We start from the raw sequence: 26432 nt of genomic DNA, 5'->3' as shown, positions 1-26432 counted from the left end.
AAACCTAATGTAAATCCAGGTATAGTAACAAATGACCCAATGTCTTCAACAGATCAATGGTTGAAAACTTCCCAAATTTGCCAAAAAACATAAACCTACAGATTCAAGAAGCTGAGCTAAACCCAAGCAGGATACACACACACACACACACACACACACACACACACACACACACACACACACACACACACACACACACACACACACACACACACACACACACCAAGCCACATCTTAGACAGACTTCAAGAAACTAGACAAGCTTGAAAGCAGCAGGAGAGAAATGACATCTTACGTATGGTGGAAACATAGAATGACAGATTTCTCATCAAAAATCACAGAGGCCAGAAGGAAGTGACACACATTTTTCACGTGCTGAAGGAAAAGGATTGTCAACCCAGAATCCTATATCCAGGGATAATATCCTTCAGGAATGAAGTGGAAATAAGACATTCTCAGATAAAGGAAAACTAAAACCATTTGTTATGGGCACATCCCCTAAAAGGATTGGGAAAGAAAATTCTCTGGACAGAAAGGAAACAATGAAAGAAGGAATTTTGGAATAACAGGAAGAGAGAACGTGATAAGCAAAAATATGGATAACTACAATAGACTTTCCTCAAAAACCGCAAACTACCAAAACTCAGCCAAGATGAGATAGATAACCTGCACGGTCCTATATCCATTAAATAAACTAAATTTGTAATTTGAAAGATCTTTGGAAAGAAATCTCGGCCCAAATGATTTCACTGGAGAATTCTACCATACATGTAAAGAAGCATTAACACCAAACCTACACAATCTCTTCCAGAAAATATGAGAAGGGAATGACTTCCCAATTCATTTTATCAAGCTAGTTTTGCTCTAATAACAAAATCAGACAATGGCAGTGCCAAAAAAGAAACTGCAGACCAGTATCACTCATGAGTATAGACGTAAAAGTCCTCAATAAAATGTGAGCAGATAAAATTCAGCAATATTTAGAAAGAATTATATACATCATGACCAAGTAGGGTTTATTCCAGGGGTGCAAGGCTGGCTCATTATTAGAGAATCAGTCAACATGTATTAACAGGCTAAAGAAGAAAAATCACGTGATCATATCAACTGACACAAAAAACATTTTTTTTTTTTTTTTGCATATGCGGGCCTCTCACTGTTGTGGCCCCTCCCGTTGCAGAGCACAGGCTCCGGACGCGCAGGCCCAGCGGCCATGGCTCACGGGCCCAGCCACTCCGCGGCATGTGGGATCCTCCCGGACCGGGGCACGAACCCGTGTCCCCTGCATCGGCAGGCGGACTCTCAACCACTGTGCTGCCAGGGAAGCCCCACAAAAAACATTTGACAAAATTCAGTAGCCATCCATGATAAGAACTCAGAAAAAAGAGGAATAGAGAAGAACTTCCTCAGTTTGAAATTTGAGTAGCCACCCCAAAAAACCTACAGCTAACATTATAACAGTGAAAGACTGAACATGTTCCCTAAGATTGGGAACAAGGCAAGGATGTCCATTTTCACCACTGTTTTTCAACGTAATGATTTTAGCCAGTCTAGTCAGGCAAGAAAAGGAAATAAAAGACTTACGTATTGGAGAGCAATAAATAAAATGTTCCTATTTGTAGATGACGTGATTGTCTATGTAGAAAACCATAAAAAATCTACCCCCAGAAAAAAAAAATCTCCTTGAACAAATGAGTTCAGCAGGGTCACGGGATGTTAAGATCGGCATGTAAAAATCCATTGCACTTCTGTCTACCAGAATGAACACGAGGATACTGAAATTAAAAGTACCTCGTCATTTACAGTTGCTCAAAAAAAACCTGAGAAATAGGTGGAAATGTACTAAAACATGATAGGAGTTATATGCTGAAAACTACAAAAACACTGATGAAGAAGTCAAAAAGATCTAAATAAATGGAGAGATACACTGTTTTCATGGGTAGAAAAAGTAAAGATGTCATTTCTCCCCAAATTGTCCTATAAGTTTAACACAATTGATATTAAAATCCCAACGAGATTTTTTTTCTATAAATATAGAAAAGACTATTATTCTAAAACATATGGAAAGACAAAAGAACTATAGTAGGGAAAGCAATTTTGAAAAAACAAGTGGGAGGATTCAGTCTACCTGCTCTCAAGACTTATTATAAAGCTACAGAAATCAGGATTATGTGATATTGGTGGAGGGATAGACACATTGATCAATGGAACAGAATCGAGAACCCAGAAAGAGACCTACACAAATAAGCACAATTGATTCTTGACAAAGGCACAGGGGGAGCTCAGTGGAGGGAAGAGAGCCTTTTCCGCACAGGATTCAATAGCAGTTGGACATCCAGAGGCAGAGAAAATGAACCTTGGCCTAAGTCTCGCACTTGGTGTAAAAATTAACTCAAAGTGGATCACAGACTTAAATGTAAAACATATAACTATAAAACTTTCAGAAAAAAAGTATAGAAGAGAATCTTTGGGATCTAGGACTGGGCAAAGAATTCCTAGACTTGACACCGAAAGCATGATCCATAAAGGGAAAAAAAAATGATCAGTTGGACCCCATCAAAGTTAAAAAGCTTAAAACATTTGTAAAAGTATGATCTGCTGAGGTCTTGGCATGGTACATGAGCATTGGACTGTGTGAGGGTTTTCTGTCAATGAAGGGTGCACTCCTGGATCACCCCACTCTGTTGCAAGATAAGCTTCCTTAGCTTACGTCCTACAGGCTACCTGGACACCATCTCAAACAGAACTCAAAATGTTGCGTAGACAAAGGGCCTGAGGACTGGATTTTACTTAAAAAAATTTTTTTTAAACAATTTGAAACTTTTTTGCAGTTAAGAGGATGAAAGACAAGATACTTATACGTTGCTGATGGGAATGTAAAATGCTACAGCCACTCTGGAGCACAGTTTGACAGTGTTAAAAAGAACTAAACATGCAACTACTATATGACCTAGCAATTGCACTCCTTGGCATTTATCCAGAGGGATGAAAACTTATGTCCACACACACAACCCTGTGCATGAATGTTTATAGCAGCTTTATCAGTAATAGACAGCTGGAAACAACCCAGATGTCCTTCACTTGGTGAATGGTTAAACAGTAGTGCATTCATATCATGGAATATTACTCAGTGATAAAAAGAACAAACTACTGATACACGCAAAAACCTGGATGAAATTGCAGAGAATTATGCTTCGTGGAAAAAAGCTAATCCCCCAAGTTTACGTAATGTGTGATTCCATTTATATGACATTTTAGAAATGATAAAATTATAGAGATGAAGAACAGATTGGTACCCTGAGAGGTTACAGAGTAGCACTCTGAGGGGGTAGCTATGAAAGGGCAACACAAGGGTTCCCTATGGGATGGAAATGTTCTGTATCTTGACTTTGTCAAGGTTAGTTCCCTTGTAGTGATGTTGTACTCGAGTTTTGTAGGATGTATCCATTTGGGGAACTGGGTAATGGGCATTATTATCTCTTACACCTGTATGTGAATCTATCTCAAATTAATTTGCTCAATCATCTTAATTAAAAGTTTAATTAAAAAATAATAATCCAATTTAAAAACATTTCAAGTAATAAAAAAGTCGTCTTTATAGAATTCCCTGGTGGCCCAGTGGTTAGGACTCTGGTGCTTTCACTGTGGTGGCCCGGGTTCAGTCCCTGGTCAGGGAACTAAGATCCTGAAAGCTGCGTGGTATGGCCAAGACAAAAAACAAAAAATGCTCTTTAATAAAAAATGAGCGGGCTTCCCTGGTGGTACAGTGGTTGAGAGTCCGCCTGCCGATGCAGGGGACACGGGTTCCTGACCCAGTCCCGGAAGATCCCACATGCCGCGAGCGGCTGGGCCGGTGAGCCATGGCCGCTGAGCCTGCATGTCCGGAGCCTGTGCTCCGCAACGGGAGAGGCCACCACAGTGAGAGGCCCGCGTACTGCAGAAATAAAGAAAAAAAAAAACGAGCCATTCTCTGCACTTCATTCGTCTTCCCCCTCAAGGCAAGCCCCACTGCTACTAGTTACCACGTCATTTTCACAGTTGTATAGCCTTTTGACCTACGTGTGCTGAATATTTCAGAATTGGATGTTGCTTAAAGAACCAGGACAAAATTAGGGGTTTTGACCTGTTTGATTATCCTCATCACAGTTTGTCGCCGTCTCCCATGTGACAGTGGCAGAGCTGGATCCCATCTCTCAGATCCCAGAAGGAGACATGATGGGTGATAGCCTGTGTTGGGGCCTGGCCCAGCTTGTAATGTGCTTGTGTAAACCTGTGACAGGAATCGAGCTCACTGGAAACATGGTGAAGCAGCCGGCCAAGTTCACTGTGGACACCATCAGCGCCGGGCAAGGAGACGTGATGGTGTTTGTCGAGGACCCAGAAGGGAACAAAGAGGAGGTATGTTGGAGGATGCTGCCTTCCCTGTCAGCATCCCATGGAGCTTTTGGAGTTTGTAACAGGCCCAGGGACTGTGCCTCCATTTGCCTCATGAAAGCTCACCACAAAAGCTGTTTTTTACCAAAACGATCCTGAGTCTTAACAGAGGTTAGAGTAACTTGCCCAGGGATTGTGCCTTGAAAAATCATATAAATTCATACCTAGGGACACAATTTTTAATATAATGAAATAAAGTATCCTTTATTTTATAAAGGATTTAGCTCTTGTTACTGATAAAATACAATACAGTAAAAATACTGAGTCTCTACTCTTTTCCCATGCTGACCATCCTCTGGTTCCTCCCTCAGGGCCTTTGCACATAACTGTTTCTTTTGTCTACTCACCTTCTTAAGACTATATTTTATTCCCAGTACTTAGCACCATCTGAAGTTCTAAGCTTACTGGCATATTGTCTGTTTCTCCCACTGGGTAGGAATTGTGCCTGATTTGTTTTATTTTTGGTACCTGACACGGGGCCTGGCATTTCATAAGGTCTTAATAACTAGTGGGCCAATAAAGGTTTAAATTAATTGCTTCATAGTCTCTCTCATCTGGAGAGTGACAGCCAGGAGACAGTGGAGAATCCTGACCGGGTTATTCCTTTGTGCTGTGTGATTTTGTTTCTGTGACTTCAGGCTGCTTCCCTCCTGGGGCATCCTGAAGGAGTGGTGGGGCAGAAAATAGCCAAGGCAGATTCCTGGCCTCACACCTTGCTGCAGGACCTTGGTTGGCATAGCATGCTTTCACTCACAGCCGGCACCTTCTCTAACTGTTGCTCATCTTCCGTCCTAGGCACAAGTGACCCCTGACAGCGATAAGAACAAGACATACTCTGTGGAGTATCTGCCCAAGGTCACCGGACTGCACAAAGTAAGATAAGACGTCATGACCTTTGCTTGGACTGCCCTTCTGAGCCTGCTTCGTTATATGTGGAAGAAGAGTGATTTTCTTAAGTTCACTTCTGATTTTCCTTTCTGTTTATAAAAGTATCCACGTTCATTGTAGAAAATTTGGGATCCCTCCGAGTCAGACTTAACACATTCGTTACTAAGTGCAGATTGGTTGAATTTCACTAAGTCCTTTGCAATGTCATAAGATTTTTGTGACTCCACCTAGGTAACTAATAATTGTAGCTGCAAGACTGGAGTGTAAATGCTAAGCTGTGGGTTCTTTGTCTTTAATGCTTAAGTATCCTTCTTCACGGTGCTCAGCAGCCTCTGTCAGCATCGAAGCCTGGGTGCACAGAAGGCCAAATGACTATAGTGGAGGCCAGTGGCCCACCCAACCTGATAACCCTTAAAATTTAAAAGATGAGAACTTTGACTCAAAGTTTAGATGGAAATCTGTACTGTGTCTCACATCCATGTATCTGAAAATGATCTTGGTCCCTTGAAAAATACTTTGACTCTTAGGTTTGATATTCTAGAACTGTGCATTATATTAGGGAGACAGTGGTCTCACTTGCAGCTGCCTTAAGAGTCCGTTGTCTAGAGATTGAAGTATAAGTATTTGTGTATATCCTACTATAGAGGCTAATTTAGGCACGTCTGTTGTGTTTTAGTTTGCTAAAGGCGTGATGTCCCAGGCCCAGCTGTGTGACTGGTGGAGCCAGATGGGAGTCCCATTGAGGCCACTTCCCCAGGGCTCCTGGTTCCCTCACCTTTGTGTGTATGATCGGGAGGATGAACGAAAAGGCTGTCAGTGTATGTGGCTTGATGCAGTGTTCTCGCTGAGCAGGAAGAAGTGATGATGTCTCACCTGCCTGTCACTTGTAGGTCACAGTCCTCTTTGCAGGACAGCACATCTCCAAGAGCCCATTCGAAGTAAATGTCGACAAGGCCCAGGGAGACGCCAGTAAAGTCACTGCGAAAGGTCCGGGCTTGGAAGCTGCTGGGAACATCGCCAATAAGCCCACCTACTTTGACATCTACACAGCAGGTAACACCTCTCCTCTTGCAAAGCCTGAGATAATCCTCAGGAATTGGGATGCCTGACATTTCGTCTTTTAAATTGAAGAACCAACAACAAAAACAGCTTTTTCAAATGTGTTGGTTATATTCTTAGATTTTTCAAAATCAGCTTTTCATCTCTAAAATCTCATACTCAAGCTTAACTTTGATTATTATTAATAATTTCTGTATACATTTCTGACTTGGCTAAATAAATGTTCCAAAGAACTAAGGTTTATGAATCATCTACTGGACCAAATTCCATGCAAGGTCCTGGGTGGGGGCTGGTAAGAAAGGGGATGAATAAACCACAATTCTTGAATTGTCAGTTTTCTTTTCAATGTAGAAAATAGAGAATGGGAGAAAAGGAAAGTTGGCTATGACCCTCCTCCCCTCCGCCGGGAAACAGGTCCAGGTGTGAACCTTCTGCGTACCTCTCTGTCTCCTGCAGTTTGCATTTTCTACCTACTTTTGCCCTCATCAGCAGGGAGCTTTCTAGAGGGTGACTTGGGCTCGCGGAATGTTCTCTGTCTGCTAGGTGCTGGCGTGGGTGACATTGGTGTGGTGGTGGAAGATCCCCAGGGGAAGAACACCGTGGAGTTGCTCGTGGAAGACAGAGGAAACCAGGTGTATCGATGTGTGTACAAACCAGTGCAGCCTGGCCCCCATGTGGTCAAGGTCTCCTTTGCTGGGGACACCATTCCCAAGAGCCCCTTCGTTGTACAGGTCGGGGAAGGTGAGTGCCAGGGGAGCTGACCACATCTGCTTCTGTCATTCAGGCTAGCTGTGCATGACTGGGCTGTGAGGCCACGAGAATGGTCAGGGCCCAGCACTGAACTCAGGCCTGTCCCTTTGCTGCCAGGGCCCCTTTGGCAGGAAGTATCCTCAAGACATTAATACTAGTATCTACTTTGTCCTCAAGGTATGAATACTAATATCTTCCTATGAGCCATGCAGTGACCTAAGTGCTTTATGTATTAACTTATTTAATCTGTCCCAAAACACTCATATTAGGATTCATGATCCTCACTGAGAGATACAGGACTGAAGCTGTTTGAGGAGGTGGCGTTTGTGGCTGATGTTAACAGCAGTGGCATTGCTGGTGCCCTGCAGCCTCCTTTACTGGCTGTTAGTTAGGCACTGAGCACACTTGCATCTAATCATGACACCAGCCAGTGTGTTGCAGGGGCTATTGTTATCCCCAGTTTGCAGGCGGAGACACAAGGCTTAGGTATCATAAGGTATCAGTGACTATGGAGTAGGCCTCAGTAGGAATAGAACCATGGTCTCTGTCAACCCCTTAACCATGCTGTTAAACTTCCTCTGCAGCCAGAAGCATGCATTTTTCTCTAATGTTAGACTGTTTCCTTCTGACTTTGTTACTCTTTTTTTTTTTTTCCCCCCCAACTCTGCTACCTTTTCTAACCAATACTTGCCTCTCCCTGTTCTATCCTCTGCATCTGCACCTGCAGACCTGGCTTCCTCTTCTGAATCCTGCCTCTGGGCCAGCCTGGACCCCGAAGCTGTTGGCTTCCTAGTTGAAAGCACTGGGCCAGAGGCATCTCGCTTGGTAAGGGCTGGTTGGTGGGGCTTCCATTGCCAGTTCTTTGTGCTGCCTGCAGTTGTCAACCGGACCTGTGCCGTTTGTGACTTCGGGAAATTATAGCGCAGGTGTTAGTACCACTTGTCCAGCCAGACCCCAAACCCACTCTCTAATTACATTTAAACATCACTAAGACATCTCAAGATAGTGGAAAATCAGGTGGTTGCCTTCAAGCTCTTTAGTTCCATTTAGTGTTTATATGAACTGAGCGGTTATCCTTTTGATGTTGAGACTGTTGCCCATGTTCAGAATTTCCATGAGTTGTTGTTGTTGTTTTTAAAGACACATTTAAACCCTCCAAGGGAAGTCCTGTCATCCTGTTGTGACTTATTTCTGGTATGACCAACTTTTCTCCCCTTGACAAAGAAAAAAAAAACAACCCAATGTATTCAGGAGCAGAATTCCCTTTGACATAATGCAAGAAAGAATTTTGAACAGCTTTCCTAGTTCCAGTGGTGTTTTCTGACTTCCTCTCACTCATGGACGACCTTTTTCATTTCTGGCATATCCATCTGTCACTTGTATTAGTTAGTATTTAATTAATAGTTTTTCTTTTGATGTACTATACCTTCCTCCACTTAAATGATTTTAAGAAAAAAGAAGGTTTATGTCACTTTTACAATGGAAAACCAATAACCTTATGCTCATCCATGAACCACATAAAAGCATCTCTACTCCAAGGGTGTGTGTATGTCTCTTTGGGAATGTCCACCTGAGGACATTGCAGGGAGGAGGAGCCAGAGGAGGAACTATCTTCCTTCTGTAAAGAGTCTTGTCTTCTGGAGTTTGTGACGCCCCTAGCGTATAGAGAGCTGTCAGATACGCAGTGTCATGTTTGGAAAGGAGCAATGTGACATTTTACCCATTAATCTCCTGTTTCTATACTCGATGAGAAGGTAGCTCATGTTGTCAAAAAAGTCCTAGGGCACAAGGATGTCTTTTTTTTTTTTTTGCGGTACGCGGGCCTCTCACTGTTGTGGCCTCTCCCGTTGCGGAGCACAGGCTCCGGACACGCAGGCTCAGTGGCCATGGCTCACGGGCCCAGCCGCTCCGCGGCATGTGGGGTCTTCCCAGACCGGGGCACGAACCCATGTCCCCTGCATCGGCAGGCGGACTCTCAACCACTGCGCCACCAGGGAAGCCCCAAGAATGTCTTTTGTCGACCTTCTGACAAACCCCATGGAACAGTTTTGTGGAACTCTTATGTAAGGAATGTTAGAAGCTACCTTTGTACTTAATTTTTAGACTTACAACTTTGGGTTTTTTAACTAGAGCTAGAATTCAAATTGAGAGTGGTGTTTATTCCTAATTGTTGCATTTATAGCTGCCCACATTCTGAGGCCCTTGTAACAGACAGCACTGAAATGTTTGTCTGCCTTGGCAGAGGTGGGGTTGACCTGGTCTTTTTTTGAGCTATCCTCTGGCTCTTCCTGCGGAAGACAGCAACATTTAGACTTAGAAATGGCTGATCTAAAGTTTGGAACAAGGTCAGATGTTTTCAAGTGCTCCATTTTCCAAGTAGACCCAGTCTTCCCAATTACTGGGCCCTTGAGTATGGCAATGAGGTTTGAACAATGTCCAGCCCTAGGTCTTAACTCTCTTTCACCACCAAGAGGATAAACGCCAGAATTCAGCCACTACCAGGAGCCCAGCAAATCCACGCTGTGCTCTCCTGCTTTCTTTGCCAAAGTAATTTTTCCCCAGTCCCTGTGCAGTGTGCCTGGACAAAGTTACGTTGTGTCTTTATTTGCTAGCCTGGTGTGCTCCCTGAACGGGACCCCTGGTCTCAGACAGCTGCTGCATACCCTTTGTGTAAAGCAAACATTTTCTTGGCGGGTGGCTCAAAGTTACCTTGGCTTGCTCAACTCGGACTAAAGAATGAAAGGTTGAATTGATGTTGAAACTGTGCTTGCAGCCTGTAATCCAAATGCCTGCCGGGCCAGTGGCCGAGGCCTACAGCCAAAAGGCATTCGCATCCGAGAAACTGCAGACTTCAAGGTTGACACCAAAGCTGCTGGAAGTGGAGAGCTCGGCGTAACCGTAAAGGGTCCTAGTAAGTGCTCCTTTGTTTCCCCATCTCAGGTATGATTTCGGCCAGCTTTGCAGCCATGGATCATTGCACAGCCAGTTCTGATCAATTTATCCCAGAGAGCTGTGTCAAAGATTTGAGGCTCTCAGGGCTCCATGCAGAAGGAAACAGTGATCATTTAATAATGTCTGCCCTGGATGTGGGAACAGTGGTGGCTTGACAGCCTCATGTTATTTTAAGGCTTCTGGGAATAGAAATAAATAATGGAGTTAGAACAGCAACATGAAGTGGCCCCTTTTTTTTTTCTTTGAGGAAACCTAGTCTCAGAGAGGAAGGGTCTTGACCAAGGTCACATAGCTTGTAAGCATCTGAGCTGGAATTCAAGCCCAGTTTCCAAAGCCAGTAATTTTCCCTCTACAGGTTACATTTTATAAAGGATGAAATGATGTCAGGTACCTAATTACTATGATCATTGCTTATGGAAGGAGGATAATTCCCTAAGATTAAGTTTTCTTTGTAGATTAATGCCATTTGTGGAAGAGTGCCTTGCACCCTACAGCTCATTCTTGCTCTGTCTTGGGAAAGGAGACAGAGAGCAGGAAGACGGGTATCTGCTCCATCCTCCCGTTTTCCCCCAGATCAGAGAAGCCGCTCGGCATTTCTAGTTGCAGGTGCAGCAGCCTTGGCCGTTTCACTTCCAAAGCTTTGTGGAATCTTCAGCTTCCTGCTCCAGGACTGCTCTCACTCTTTGTGTTCCTAACAGGCTGGGGCAGGAGTGTTCTGAGCTCCAGAAAGTTAATGTTTGATCTCAGAGCACCGAGCTTTGGGGCAGGCAGTGCCCTGAGGGCAGCCGAGGCTCTAGACTGCCCAGACCTGGTGTCAGGCTGCTCTGGGGCTGCCCGCCTCCCTTGGCTTGTTGTTACAGGGACTGAGGAGGCGTGTTTTTTCTGACCTTGGATTCTTGCTTTACTAAATGGCTTTCCCAGCCAAACCTCAGGGCTCAACATAAAACAAGTTCCTGCCTGATGGCTCAGCCTGGAGTTTGTGGGGTAGCCTCTAAAACCTGTCCTCTTGGAGACAGCATATAAGAGCTTTCTCGCTTTCATTATCTGGCTTTAGTTGAAAAGGATATACCGGGATACTAACCTCAGCCTCATGCCAAATACTTGTAAGGGTTTGCTCCCTCTCCAGTTTTTGTGGGCGGCTAAAATGGGTGGCTTCTTTCTTTTTTGGCTGCGTGAAGCTGCGTGCGGGCTTTCTCTAGTTGTGGCGAGTGGGGTCTACTTTTCGTTGTGGGGCGTGGGCTTCTCATTGCAGTGGCTTCTCGTTGCAGAGCACAGACACTAGGTGTGTGGGCTTCAGTAGTTGCAGCATGTGGGATCAGTTGTGGCACGTGGGCTTCAGTACTTGTGGCGTGTGGGCTCAGTAGTTGTGGCTTGCAGGCTGTAGAGTACAGGCTCAATAGTTACAGTGCACGGGCTTAGTTGCTCCGCAGCATGTGGGATCTTCACAGACCGGGGCTCGAACCTGTGCCCCCTGCACTGGCAGGTGGATTCTTAACCACTGTGCCACCAGGGAAGCCCCCTGGATATCGCTGTCTTTCTGTCCTTGTCTTGTGGATTCTCGTTCTGAGCCTAGGATTGCATTGGAAAGATGGTGTGCTTCCTTCCCACAGAGGGTCTGGAGGAGCTGGTGAAGCAGAAAGGCTTTCTGGATGGAGTGTATGCATTTGAGTATTACCCCAGCACCCCGGGGAAATATAGCATCGCCATCACATGGGGGGGACACCACATTCCAAAGAGGTGAGTCTCCAGCTGGAGTTGCGTCTTCTCCAGAGGCATGCTTGGCCCAGGGCAGACTCATGGTGGCGGCTTCCTGGGCTGCAGGAGGGAAAGAGAGCTGCTTTGTTGAAAGCTTTCTTTTTTTTCTTTTTTCAGAGCAGCACACAGACATTTGGCCTGTTCTCAAAAGCAGCAGAAAGTCGCTGTGGTTTCAGCTGCCTTGCTTTAAATCAAATGCTGTCGGTTTGGGGCTGGTGGGAGGCAGAAGGCCAGAAGGAACAGTAATACAGAGCAAATGGGCTGAGTGTCTATATCCCTTATATATACTGCGATTCTCCTTTCACTGTGTGCCTCTGTTCGGGAATGCCATGGATAAAATGTCAAAATCTGCTATGGTTTACATTAAAATCCTCTGCGTGAGTGTGGTCAGGAACCGAGGGACACAGTCTACAGCTTTGCCTTGTGGGCTTCGGTTGCCTTCCCTGCATTCACATACTTTCCAGCTTTCCTGGGGGCAACTTTAAACTCTGAATAAATTCAGTTTACTTTGAGAAATATCTGGGCATATTATAAGTTTCTGAGAATCTAAGCAAACTTTTAAGAATCTCCTGTGCCAAAGTTAAAGCACATTCATTCACGTATGAGATAAAGCCTAGTCAGCCTAGTTTTCTTGTTATAGCATAAGCAGCAGATAGAAAAGTATGCATTCTCTTAGCCTTCCCGGGCTCACAGTCTGGTAAGCCCTGCACACAAAAGGTAAATGACCAGGATAGTGCAAGGCAGTGTGGCTTGAAGCAGCCCCATTACATGATATTGTTGACATAACAGTGGTGGGGGAACCTGCTTGGCTGGAGGAAGGGCTTGGCTGGAGATTGGGACTGCAGGGAAAAGTATCAGGCCAGTGGAAAGAATATGTGTAAAGAGCTTATAGCTGTACGTAGCCCCTTCTTTGCTCCTCTTTAATGGTTCCTCTGTTCCTTTTCTTCTAGCCCCTTTGAAGTTCAAGTTGGCCCTGAAGCAGGCATGCAGAAAGTCCGTGCATGGGGCCCTGGCCTCCATGGCGGGGTTGTTGGGCGGTCGGCGGACTTCGTGGTAGAGTCCGTTGGTTCTGAGGTGGGGTCTCTGGGTGAGTGGAAGCAGCTTTTGGTGAGCTGAGATTGCAGGGTACCTGGATTACGTGTCAGGCTGTGTATTGAGGCCTCCTCTCAGCCTCACTCCCTGGGGCTTCCTGGCCGCCTGACCATCTGAGGCCACCTCTGGGTACTGCTGTGGAATTGCAGTTCCCATCTCCCCCTGACCTTCCAGCTGCCCTCTGCCTCTGGCACCAGCATTCATTCATCCACTACACCTTGAGGGCAGAGGCCTTTTATGGACGTTGTGTCTAAAACAGCGCCAGGAACACAGTAGGCACACGGCAGATATTACTGACTGATCCTGAGTTTAGATCAGTGAATGAATTTTGCTCAAACTAGAAATTTGGGGAGTAAATACTCTTTGGAGCATAACTGAGTATATTTTAAGTAAACGTCTGATGTATATATGATCATTTTAGAACAATGGTCAGCACCTCTCTCTCTGTAAAGGACCAGATAGCAAATCTATCAGTACTGCGGGTCATATTCTCTCTGTCGCAACTATATGACTGCCTTGTAGTGTGAAAGCAGCCATAGAAAATCCGTAGGTGAGGGTACTGGCTGTGTTCCTTATCTGCAAAAACAGGCAGTGGGTCAGATTTGGCCCAGCGGCCAAAGTTTGAGGACCTCTTTGTTAGCTAATAGAAATAAGCAAAGAGGGGAAAAGAGGAAATCACATTGAACTTTTCCTTTTAGAGAAATAATAAACATCTTAATATTGGGCTGGCCAAAAAGTTCTTTCGGTTTTCCGTAAGATGTTATGGAAAAACCCGAACGAAGTTTTTTGGCCAATCCAGTATATCCTTGTAGACTAGAGGTAATATTAAGCCTTTAGGTATATCCTTGCAGACTTTTTCCCTGTACATAGGCATACAAATATTGATCTGCTGCAAAAATACCTGGGGGTGGCCTTTATATCTTTCTGCCTCAGGCAAATATAGGATATGTCTTGATTTCCCATGGCTTCTGTGGAATTACAGTGCATCGATATAGCTACTGTTAGGCTCTCTAGTTATTTCCAGAGTTTTGCTATAAAAACAATGCTGTATATATATCCTTGTATCTAACTGTTTACACACATCCTTGGTTACTTCCTTCAGATAAAAGCCCAGCAGTGGATTTGGTGGGACAAAGGATGGGCATTGTTTTAAGGCTTTTGGCTTGTGTTGCCATATTGCCAACAGAAAGATTTGCTGGTTGACCTTCCTCTTTGACGATGTTTAAAAAAAAAAAAGTATAAAATCCAACCTTCTGTCTCTAGTGAAGACTCAGTAGGCTTGGTTTTGTGGGAAAGGGACCTAAACAGATTTCAGTCTTCTGGCTAACACTTGGTTTTCAGGGAGGTGGAGGGAGTGGGTTAGTAGTAACCCAGACTAGATACCTTCCGCCATGTAACCAGGGGGATCCTCCCACCCTATCCCCCAGGGTTTGCCATTGAAGGCCCCTCCCAGGCAAAGATTGAGTATGATGACCAGAACGACGGATCGTGTGATGTCAAGTACTGGCCCAAGGAGCCCGGTGAATATGCCGTTCACATCATGTGTGACGATGAGGACATCAAAGACAGTCCCTACATGGCCTACATCCACCCCGCCTCGGGAGACTACAACCCGGATCTGGTGAATCAACTTGTCATGTTCTGTGCTCTCTTCTCTGGCTCCTGGCACTCCTCCCAGTGCCCACAGAGTTTCCTTGAGCAGCATGTGGAGAAATCGCAGAGCAGAGCCTTTGAGAGCTTAGGAAGGAAAAAGGCCTGAATTAGAAGCCTGGTAGTACCTTTTAGTACCTTTGTAACATGGGGCACGTAACTTACCTCTCTGACTCTATCAAATGGGAATGATACGAGTGTCTGCCTCTTAGAGTTTCTGTCATGATTCAAGGAGGTAATGTGAATGAAGACAGCCCTTAGAACAGTGCCTGGCCCGCAGAGGGGGCTCTGTAAGCTGCTATTTTCTCGCAACCCCGAGCATCATATTTCAGTCTTGCCACTTGCTGTAGTTATTATTTCAAGGTGATCCATAGATAAAGGTTTTAAAATTTTCCTCCCCAGCTCCCCCTCTCTTAAATTGGAGCAGTGTTTGCAAGAGCTTCTCTCAAACATTTAGCAAGCTGATTAGCATCAAGTCTGAGCCAGCCTGGCTGACAGGAGGAAGCCCTTGCCCCCGCCCTGTGTGCTGCCGTTGGCCCACCTGGACAGCTGACCGTAGGGTGACATCAGTCCAGGCTGGCAGCTGCTCGTCTTTGGCCAACTGCTGGTCCTTTACTCTCTGGGGCTGCAAACTTTTGGAGTGTTGTCAGTGGGAGAGGTTCTGAGCCCTCACAAAGCAGGAGCATTGAAACTGGAGGTGGGCATGGCTGGAGGTCCCTGCCCCGGTTACTGCACAGATTAAGGCAGGGAGCACAGGCCAGTTTGGGGCCTGGTTTTACAGACTTTTTCTCCTGCATGTTTTTATTTTTAAGTCCCAGCCTACTTTAGCATTTTCCTTCCCATAACCATCCTATTATGTAGGTACTGTGAAGCCAGACACAGTTGTTTTCCTTTTCTCCCATTTCCTGGTTACCAGTCTTCTGATAGGAGCACAGTTAGGGCATTACACAGAAAGAGAATCACTATTGGCCCTTTGCTCCAGGTTCAAGCATACGGGCCAGGTTTGGAGAAATCTGGCTGCATCGTCAACAATCTGGCCGAGTTCACCGTGGATCCTAAGGCTGCCGGCAAAGCTCCCTTAAAGATATTTGCTCAGGTAAGTTTCTAGGGACGACCTGTGCAGGTGATTGTCAGGTAACAGGATCCATCCACGTAATGGAAAGTCGCTCAGTCCATCTGATCCTCGGTTTCCTCATCCACACACTGCGAATAACAGTGTTTATTTTGTAGGGTTTGTGTGAGGACTGAATGAGATTCTAACATGTAAAGCAAGGGGCAGATTTTTATGACTTGTGCTCCGTGGAAATGAGGCTTGATTGTTTCAGATTTCCCTGTAAATGTCCTTCAGTGTGGCTGAAGCTACTCACACTGTGATGGGAGGGTTTGTAAACAAGGGTTTATCAAATATATCTATCTAATTTAATTGAATTTGGCCCAAGGATTTAAATGCAGGAATTAAAATTAAGAAGCACTGAGTGGCCATGGCTTTCTTTTGGGACCGTTTTCTCTTAGTAAGTAAAAATGCGTACATGCATGTAGTGTTTTATCACTTGTGTTCATAGGTGCTGTCATAGGTGTTCCATGAGATTTTGTGGGGTGAGTGAGCAGTGACTTGGTTGTCTTAGGAGGCCACAGTGGATGGAGACAGTGTGAGGGTCAGCTCTGTTCTTAGCCTCTGCCCTTCTGCAGGACGGGGACGGCCAGCCCATTGACATCCAGATGCAGAGCCGGATGGATGGCACCTACGCTTGCTCGTACACCCCGGTGAAGCCCATCAAGCACACCATTGCCGTGGTCTGGGGAGGTGTCAACATCCCGCACAGCCCTTACAGGGTAGGTTGTGAGGTGAAACCTTGGTCGTGGTAATGAAAAAGCCCAGTCCTGAGGCCAGTCTGGACTCCATGCTTGATGGCCAAGGCAAATATATGGAAAGACCCATGCTTGGTGGGCCTTGGAAGATGGAGTGGCCCAAAAGGCCGAGTGCTGTAGATTGCCCAGAAGTATAACATTCTAACAACTGAGAGTGTCTTTACTGGATCCACGGGGAGAAGAACTTGATTACAACTTTTCTCCCCGTCCTCTCTAGGTCAACATCAGGCAGGGTAGCCATCCCCAGAAGGTCAAAGTGTTTGGGCCAGGAGTGGAGAGAAGTGGACTGAAGGCGCACGAGCCTACTCACTTCACAGTGGACTGTACCGAGGCTGGCGAAGGTGAGAGGGGGCTTCACCCGACTCGGTGCTCGTTGTTTCTTGGGGAACGAAGTTCTCTTTGTAACGTTTCATGGGTAATGAACTTTGAACCAGGAGATAGTAACCCACCTGAATAGGTAATTGTTCATCTCATGAGCCTGTGTGTCAGTTCCGTGGTGATACCTTTGCTAATCCTCCGTTCTGTCTGCAAAACCATTATTTAAATACCATCCCTTTCTCAGGTTTCTTACTGGAAACTTCCCAGTTGCTTTTCTGGGGTGTGAGCCTGAGCTGGAAGTGATTGCATGGGACGTGCTGTTTCTCGTAAACCGGTGCTAATAAGCTGGTCTGTTCCAGGTGATGTCAGCGTCGGCATTAAATGTGATGCCCGGGTGTTAAGTGACGATGAGGAAGACGTGGATTTTGACATTATTCACAATGCCAATGACACGTTTACTGTCAAATATGTGCCTCCTGCCGCCGGGCGATACACTATCAAAGTTCTCTTTGCCTCTCAGGTGTGTGTTTGGACTTGGGTTCTTTCTGGCCACCTGTGTTCATATTTCCTTTTTGCTTTTTTCAGCAACAGGGAAGGTGTCTTGAGAACTCTGCCCAATAGTTTTCCTCTCTGCTTCCTTAAAACCAAGAAGGAACAAACACCCAGAACTAAAATTGTACCACTTTCTAACAGAAGTGGGGCCGTGTAGTCAGTGGTTAAAAGCCAGACTCTGGAAAGAAATTGGATCATTACAAACTTTCATCCGGTTTTTGAATGAAACGTAATTCGTTTCTAGATGTGTGCTATACTTTCTCTGCAATGATGACCTTGGCCTCAGGCTTTAAACTTTTCTAGGGAGAGGGGTTTTGAATTTCAGATAGAATTCATATTTACACGTGATAATGAAGACAAGAAGGCGCAGTACCCTGAAACAGGGAATAGTGGAATTCTGGTGATTCAGGTTCATCTTACGTAAAGATAGGGACCTCAGGAGAAAGGTCTGTGCCTTAAAGGTGTTGGTCTTGAGTTGGCTTCATCCACTTAACCTGTTCTGCCTTTATTCTGAAAGATTCTTTTTGAAGAATTGCAGTCATTGCATTTATAATCAATTCCTTGCATTCCTCAAACCCTAGCTCTCTGTTGTCCCTGGAGGAATGTCCCTTTCCTTCCTCCGACCCTGTGTATTATTGTTGTTTGGGGTTTTATTTTTGGTAGTATTTTGTATCCTAAGTACTCAGCATTTGGTGTCAAAGGCTGAGAGTTGTCTGAGTGGTTTGTGGAAACCCATCCTTTAGCCATGATGTCAGGGATCCAGGTATTCATGAGTGACCACTGATGGCCCTTACCTGATGCTAGCGCCTGAAGACTTGACCAATGGTGACGGAAGTTGCTCACCATCTGCTAGAGTGGAAGTCATGCTGAGGTCTCCTCCTTTGCTTTGGGCGGAAGGCTAAGCTCAGGCAGTGGCTTCAGGGACTTTCCTACTGAGACAGTGTCTCTGCTACAGGAAATTCCCGCCAGCCCTTTCAGAGTCAAAGTCGACCCTTCCCACGACGCCAGCAAAGTGAAGGCAGAAGGCCCGGGGCTCAGCAAAGCAGGTAAGGTGGCATGTGTGCATGAGGTCACCCTGGAGGCAGTGGGCATGGTTGGTCCAGGGCCGTGAGTGACTTACCTCCCCTGGAGCAGGGGCTCTGTTGGGGCTCCAGTTCAGCAGGGCCCCTGCTCAGCTGAGCCGCTGGCCGAACGCCAGCCCCTGTCTCCACCTACTGTCTTGCGGAAGCCTGTGCTGATGAACCTGTCAGACTGGTGCTAAAAGTGAAACCCCTCCAGCTGGGCCTGTCTCCTCACTTCACTTTCCCCTCCCAGGTGTGGAAAACGGGAAACCGACCCACTTCACCGTCTACACCAAAGGGGCCGGAAAAGCCCCCCTCAACGTGCAGTTCAGCAGCCCCCTTCCTGGCGACGCCGTGAAGGACTTGGACGTCATTGATAATTACGACTATTCCCACACCGTTAAATACACGCCCACCCAGCAGGTAGGGCCCCTCCCCACTCGGTGCTGGGCTGGGTCACTCTGGACACGGGGAGGGGGGGCGGCAATCTGTGCTCTGAGCTGTGCTTCTCTGTGGCAGGAGGAGATTCCCCCTTTCCTTCCGAGCCCCTCTGGGAATGCTGACGAAAAGCCTGATGGGTTCTACCAGGAGGACCTGGAGGATTCCCCAAGAACAAGCAGGAAGCTAGTTGTTTTTTCCCACCCCCATTTCCCACCTCCGTTCTTGGTTTTAGTGTTTTACTAATTACTCACAGGGAGAGAATTGCCGTGCCTTTGTCCTTGCTGGCCCTTTTGCCTTAGTTTACCCTTTTTACGAGGTGGTGCAGTGGGGTCTTTCTCAAAGAGCCTTTAGTCCCTCAAGCCCGAAATGGTACTTCAAGCACTAAATTATTCCCTTTTACAAAATACAGGAATACAGACAGGATTTTGTCATCCCCGCTGCTTTGCTCTGGTTGTTTTAGGCAATAAGGGCCTAAAAATCTACCTCTCTGTATGAATTCATGTTTACTTATTTAAAATTTTATTTTGATTCGTGGCTACACGTCTAGGGTCTGGGGAGCTCCTATAGAAAAGCCTGGATTCTCGCACTTATGCATAGCGTTCTAAACAGTCACTCCAAACCTCTGAGATTCCTTCATTCTTGAAGAAGAGTCCCCCTATGTGAGAAATGCCATTTTTAAGAGAGGAAGGGCGATGCTTTCTGTAGAAGCACTGTTTGAAAAGCATCACTTCTGCCCTGGGCTCTCTCAGTGAGGACCTGGCCAGAGTGTAGTGGGAAAGAATGAGGGGTACAGTGAGGATGAGGGAATGGTGTGGGTGTCCCCCCTGCACTGGGGGCTACACATGCTTGGAGATGGAATCTTTACTATGAGAACTTGCCTGGCAGTGCGAGGTTCTCTAGGGCAGGTTCTATGTGGCCCTTTATCTCCACATGTGCTTCTTCCTGTGGTTTCTCTTTACCCTAATGAGGGTTCATTATTAGTAATGGTAAAACGAAAACTTTTGTAGATGAATACGGTTTTCTCATCAGGCTGCTCTGTGCTCATTATTTAGGTAATTATTTTCCTAGTGATGCTTATCAGGGCTGATGGGAGCCTTACCACTGGCAACACCAGCTTGATAGCATCTTTTTGCCAGTTCTCCACATTCCTTAGGAGAAGGTACAAGAAAGCATGGCCATGATCGCTGGTCAAGATCACAAGACTCTTGGGAAAACATTTTGAGACTCTTGATCCTATATACCTTTTTGTGTTTCGGCTGAGTTGCTAGAAAGTAAGTTGCAGACATCAGGACAGCCTCAGGTTTTGACCTGCACCCCCAGAAAGGACTTTAGAACCCGATGCCCTGGATGCTCCCAGCTGCCAGTCGAGGTGGAGGTGGAGGTCGGGAGCCCAGTCCTGTTTTATCACATTTGAAATGTAGCTAGAGTGGGAAGCGCCTTACTCTAGAGTCACCCCAAGGTCAAGTTCATCCATATGTCTGATCGTAGCAGGTCTGAGGGCTGTTGGCATGCTTGGTGGCCTCTTGGGGCTATTTGTGCAAATGCTGTCAGTCCCTGCCTTTACTGCGATGACTCCACGGTGCCTCTCCCATCCCTCTCGTTTGTTGTTTAGAGTGAGGTTTACTGTTTTATTATTTGGGCAGATCGCAATTCTGCCTGTTTCTCTATGGCAAAGAAAACAGATTAAATCTCTACTCTTAGATTGTGAGTTTCCAAGGTTAGGGTATCGTGTTATATATATCTTTCCATTCTCAGCCCCAAGCACAGGGTCTGGTGCTGTAATTGCTTTGTATGATTTATGGCCGAATGGGTGAATAAACGAAGTGGAGCCTCAACTCACAAGCAGAAACAACATGAGAACTTTGTAATCTGGTAGGAGAGTGGAGCTGACACATCCTCATTCTACTTTGAACTCTGTTTTCTGAAGAGCTAACAGCTAACAGCTCAAGATTGGGTGAAATAAGCGTGCCTTTGAGCTCTGCTCTTGGATGTGGTTAAGAGACTTGGGTCAGCCCAGAAAGCCGCACGGGGTTACTTTTCAGGTCGCTGCCCACAGGCGCACCTTCTTGTGGTGGTTTTAGGGATTAAGAGGCTGGAACTTTCCAGAAATGCAGCTGTTGAGTGTGTGTGGAGAGACAAGGGTGGATCCTGGCTTAGGGTGAATGCTTAACCCTCAGATATTGGGCTGCTGTGTGAGGCACTGCGGCCCCCACCCAACTGCTGGCTCTTTGCTCCGTGACACCTGCAGGCGGCTGCTGTCCCCTGCAGGGCCCCAGTCCACAGGTCACCTGCCTGCCGTGGACCAGTGATGGACGTTGCTGGTTGATCCTGTTCTTGTTGGAAGACAGTGGTCAGAGTTTTTGCCTTAGCAGGGAGTGGACTTCTTTGGCTGGGGCTTGAAGACCCTCCCAGAGGTCAAAGGTAGAAGGGCCATTATACAATGACAGTTTCCCTGGAGGATTTTGCCTTCTGTGCTTTTCGTTGTCTGTGGCCTCAATGACTTCAGTTTCTCACCCCAAGCTTCCCTGAACAGAGTGGTTTGAGGAGCCGGTGGCAAGAGCTCCCCGACATGCCGAGTCAGGAGCCACTGGGAACTGAGAACTCCACATGCTGCTGTGGCGCCTTTAGGAAGCCCCCGGAGCTCACTGGGCCTCACAGGAGAACAGTCCCTCCCTTGAAAGGTTATTACTGTTGGTGGCCATAGCTGTCTCAGAGGTCTCTGGAGGAGGGGGCTGTGGGTAGCTTTCTCGGTCCTTTCCTCGTGGGTCTCGTGCAGAATGAGATGAAGGTCTCAGAAGCCTGGAAGGGAGAGGATAAACCCATCTGGCAGGACTTCCCAGTGGTTAAGACTCCGCACTTTCACTGCAGGAGGCGTGGGTTCAATGCCTGGTCGGGGAAGTTCCGCGTGCCGTGTGGTGTGGCCCCAAAATAAATAAAATACAACTGTGTGGCCGTCAGCAAAGTCTCTGAAATGCACTGGTGGTCACTGCTCAGATCTTCCTCACTGCCTAGCCTCCTGGGGAAAATGCATAGGCCGTTCCTTGGCTGGGGCCTCAGAGGAAATCTTGAAATGCTACAGGCCATCGCAGGTGTAAATCTCTTAAGCTTTCTTTCTCCCCCTCATTAGGTTATTTAAGGTACAGTTAATTTCCTGTCTCAGTTTCGTTGTGTTTTGTATAACTGGTAATGAGAATATGCTTTCTTTCATGGGACAGATGGGCTTAACTGAAAGAGGATTTTCCCCTCACTCCTTTGGCACTCCAGAGAAGTGGTCTCCTGAATTCTAGTAGGTGGTGGAGAAGGTTTTTCCGGGACCCTTGGTTAGCTGGGAGGCCTAGCCCTCGAGGAGTTCGGGGTTTGGGGGCATACCCTCGGGAAGAGCTGGCATGTTGGCAATGCCTTGAGGGCTGAAGCAACAAACCAGCCCCCGCTTTGTTGAATGTGACCACGTACATCTTGCCATGAGATATTATACTCTTCAGATAGTGGGCTCATTGGTTTTGTGTGCAGTACTAATACATCCTGGAAAGTCAGTCCTCCCTCCTTCATTGATGCCACTAATTTTTGTCTTGTCTTTTCCCTCCTTCTTTATTACACAAGGAATGTGAGAAAATATTCATAGGCCAAAAGCTACACCCTTTAACACTTGGTCCGTGACAGCTTTCAGCAGGGACTGAATGTTAGCGAGCCCTCTGTATTCCTGCAAGGAATCAGCCCTCCCTCCCCCTTGCTTCTTCCCTTCCCACATCCTCTTAGGTGATGCCCAGACATTTGAGGTGAGGAGGGCCTTAATCTACTGAGACAGCTGTGGGCTTTCATGGAGCCTTGGTTTGGAGGGAGGGGACTCAGCCGACCGTGGAGAGAGGAAGCCAGCAGCGAGTGGGCCAGGACTGGCCGCGCTGTGCCTCCATGGCCTCGGGGCTGCTGGCGAGGGGACTGCCAACCCCACAGGCTCAGTCTGCCTTCACACTGGCAACTTTTCTTTCATTGCCATAGATGCGCGAGTTTCGATACAGTGCAGTGGTCTCAGAACAGCCCCAGGCAAACTCTTGCAAATTCATTTCGCAGCCTAGTGGCCTGAAATCCCAGGACATGGAGACAAAAGATTTTGTTCGGTTAGAGGCCCCCTGGCCTCCCTGCTTTGCCTATGGCCAGGGCTGGTTGTTTAGCTGGGTGGGGAGGTAACATGGCAGAGCGGCTAGGACTGACACAGGTTTGGGTACCGTGGGCATGAGGCCCCGCTCTTGCACTGGGGCAAGTGATTTTACCTTCCTGAGCTGTAGTTTCATCTCCTGGAAAGATGGTAAGAACAGCGGGAACGCCCTCTTAGGACCGTTCTGAGATTGAATTAAGGAAATGCTTAAAAGGATGAGCATGGTGTGCTCATTAAGCTGTCCCTGTTGTTGTTAGTTGCTCTTTTTCGTCTGATTTCTCTGTCATTCTTGCCATGGAGCCCAAAAACTTAGAGAAATATATCTGAGATGCTTTCTGAATCAGCTGGAGTCTTATACCCTGTGTCTCTGGGAAGAATGAAAGACCTGGAAGGCAGGTTGAAACGGCAAGGTAGGATGTTGGTACCCAAACGTGTCCTCGGTTTTCTCTCTCATTCCAGGGCAGCATGCAGGTTCTGGTTACATACGGTGGCGATCCCATCCCTAAAAGCCCTTTCACGGTGGGCGTGGCCGCTCCGCTGGATCTGAGCAGGATAAAAATTAATGGGCTGGAAAACAGTAAGTGCGTCATGAATGGTGGGGGGAGATGGGTCATTGAAGAGCAGTTACATCCCCTTCAAAGACAATTTGCAGGGAAGCAAATTCTGCCATATGAGATTTTGCAGTCAGACAGACAGGTTTGAATTAGGGCTATCCCGTGGAGTAGCTCTGTGACCCTACCTGCCCCTTCACCTCACCAAGCCTCCGTTTTCTCATTTGTTCCGTGGAGGTGGGGGAAGAATACTCAAGGGAATATTGTGAGAATTAAATGAGCTAATAATTCAGGAGCTGGGTCATAGTCAGTCCTCGGTAACTGCTGGCATCACAGCAGAAAGTTTTTATGACAGAGAATTTGGGGCATGTTGCCCTCTGACAAATTTCTATTGTGCCAACACTCCTTGGCCACTGAATCCACCTTAGGGTCAAGCATAAAAGCCAACTTACGGGCTCTCAGAAACCACAACTACAGTGCATTTCCCCACCCCAGTCTGGATATTCCTTTAGCTTGTCAGGTATCTTATTAGTACAAGCTCATTTAAATAGAAGAAATAACTGAATGAATAAATGAAAAAGTGAAGAGAATAGTACAATATGAACACTCATGTACTTGTCACTCAGCTTGTCAAGTTTAACACGTGATCATAAAAGTATTTTTTACACAGGTCATACAAAAATCCATTTTTCATCTAAAAGACATCACAAGGGGCTTCCCTGGTGGCACAGTGGTTGGGGGTCCGCCTGCCGATGCAGGGGACACAGGTTCGTGCCCCAGTCTGGGAGGATCCCACGTGCCGCGGAGCGGCTGGGCCCGTGAGCCATGGCCGCTGAGCCTGCGTGTCCAGAGCCTGTGCTCCGCAGCGGGAGAGGCCACAACAGTGAGAGGCCCGCGTACCGCAAAAAAAAAAAAAAAAAAAAAAAGACATCACAGACAAGAATATGTTCTACTTGAAGCATTACCTTTCCCACTCCCTATAGGGTTAACCAAAGTTACCAGTTTAGTTTCTGTCCTCGCACATCTTCTTTCTGCGTCTGCACATACTTAGTGCCAGCAGAAAATGTTTGGCAACGCTTACTTTGCACTGAAGTTACCCTGCAATACCCATGGGTCTTCAGCCTGCCTTTTTGCGTCAGAGAACGTTAATGTTAGAGAACGTTCACGCCTCCATCCTCTTGTTGGCACGGCCACAGCCTGGCTGCATCTCAGTGGTACATGGTCTCCTGGTTTCAGGGTCACGTGGGGCTCTGTGCACACCCTCAGGGCAGGCCTCTTGTTCTGTGGGTTTCTCCAGGTCTCAGCGGGACCCTCGGTGAGCACCTTCGGTGCCCTGTGACCCAAATGTACGAGTTGTGAGTGAGGCCAGCTCCCAGCTCCGGGGGCTCTGAAGCGAGAGCCCGATGTTGGTTTTTGTTCCTTGGCAGCAGCCAGCTCTAAGCATAAGAATAGTCACTGTCTAATCCTTAACATGTCTCCTGGTTACTCCTTTCTCCAAGACACCGAGGGTTTTGACTCCAAACTAGGAAAAGTATGATGCCAATTAGGAAAAGTCTTTGGGATGTGGAGCTCCGAGACCTCTTTGCTTGTGGCTTGAAACTGTTCATCTTGGCAGGCCCTGTATTGCCCAAGTCAGGACTTGCCTGGGTTGTGGTGGGGACCCTAGGCTCCCAGTGCTTTTGTTTTGGTTCAGAGTCCTTTCCTTGTTTTTGTCAAAGGTAACACATGGGTTTTCTGTGGCCCTGCTTTGCAAAGACCTTTCATGTATCAGCACAATACAGAGAGTCAGTTCTCAGGGTTTGCTTCAGTGCCTCTGCATCGGCCAACCCTGTGACTTTTGCGTTCTTGGCTGTAGGATTGAATTTGCTGCCAAGAATTAGTAAATAAAACATTGGCTTCTGGGAGTGTTTTGATATAAAGTTAACACCAAAAGTAATTAAAGAAGAGACAACAGTATCAGGTTATAACTTACTGCAGATTACGGGGTCAAGTAAATTTAGATCTGAGTCCCAGCTTTGTGGTCTGGTGGATATGTATGTACCCCAGGCAAGTCAGTTAACCCCCGTGAGCCTCAGTTTCCCCTTCTGTTAAATTCCTTGGTTACTAATAAATACCCTGTAGCATTGTGTTGAAAATGAAAGGAGATGATATGCCGTCCTCATGCCTGGTATGTAAAATGCATTCAGTGAATGATGGCTATCATTATTATTATCATAAGGAATTAATTAATGTTCTTGTACTGGTTGTTATTGAGGCCAGAATGGTGATTATTCTTACTCGGTCTTGCCTCTTGTCCTGCATCAGCCAGTGTTTGTTGTAGAGGCTGAGAAGACGTCCTGTGTCCAAGGAACCATCTCTGCCCTCAGCTGTGTTTTTGCTGCAGGGTCAGCTCATCCCTTTGGCTTGTTTCCTTTTTTCCAGGAGTCGAAGTTGGGAAGGATCAGGAGTTCGCCATTGACAGCAGGGGAGCGGGAGGTCAGGGGAAGCTGGACGTGACGATCCTGAGCCCCTCGAGGAAGGTTGTGCCATGCCTGGTGGCGCCCGTGACGGGCCGGGAGAGCAGCACGGCCAAGTACATTCCCCGGGAGGAGGGGCTGTATGCTGTTGACGTGACTTACGACGGACACCCCGTGCCCGGGAGCCCTTACACGGTGGAGGCCTCGCTGCCGCCTGATCCCACCAAGGTCAGCTTTCATTTTTGTTCCAGAACTTGTCCCCTGTTGGCAGATAATAACATATAGTTAGTCCTCTGGTTCTGCCCAGCAAAGACCTTTTAGATAATTGTTTCGTGATGACAGCCCGTTCTCCGTAGTTCTCTCTCCTACAATCCAGCATGAAGGGTCCCCTTGGCAGCTGGGTCCCAGCCCTACTCCTTCTCTCACTCTGGCTGTGAGGCTTTGGTGAGGG

The 26432-nt window shown here is 46.8% G+C and overlaps 1 protein-coding gene across 5 annotated transcripts in view; it reads left to right on the top strand.

Annotated features, from left to right (window-relative positions):
• Positions 1-26432, top strand: part of FLNB (filamin B) — a 138480-nt gene that overhangs the window by 65971 nt on the left and 46077 nt on the right. For all 5 annotated transcript variants that reach the window (XM_004267955.4, XM_004267954.4, XM_004267953.4 and 2 more), the window contains exons 5-20: positions 4280-4398; positions 5230-5307; positions 6213-6375; positions 6925-7122; positions 9905-10042; positions 11694-11820; positions 12789-12925; positions 14358-14551; positions 15563-15676; positions 16270-16413; positions 16667-16790; positions 17127-17287; positions 18275-18365; positions 18634-18803; positions 23434-23551; positions 25947-26209. In XM_004267955.4, the coding sequence (XP_004268003.1) occupies positions 4280-4398; positions 5230-5307; positions 6213-6375; positions 6925-7122; positions 9905-10042; positions 11694-11820; positions 12789-12925; positions 14358-14551; positions 15563-15676; positions 16270-16413; positions 16667-16790; positions 17127-17287; positions 18275-18365; positions 18634-18803; positions 23434-23551; positions 25947-26209 (2339 nt within the window). The remainder of the gene's footprint in view (positions 1-4279; positions 4399-5229; positions 5308-6212; positions 6376-6924; positions 7123-9904; positions 10043-11693; positions 11821-12788; positions 12926-14357; positions 14552-15562; positions 15677-16269; positions 16414-16666; positions 16791-17126; positions 17288-18274; positions 18366-18633; positions 18804-23433; positions 23552-25946; positions 26210-26432) is intronic.

This window comes from Orcinus orca, chromosome 10 (genome assembly GCF_937001465.1).
Source record: "Orcinus orca chromosome 10, mOrcOrc1.1, whole genome shotgun sequence".
NCBI classification, from domain to species: domain Eukaryota; kingdom Metazoa; phylum Chordata; class Mammalia; order Artiodactyla; family Delphinidae; genus Orcinus; species Orcinus orca.
This window is presented reverse-complemented; position numbering and strand designations above follow the sequence as displayed.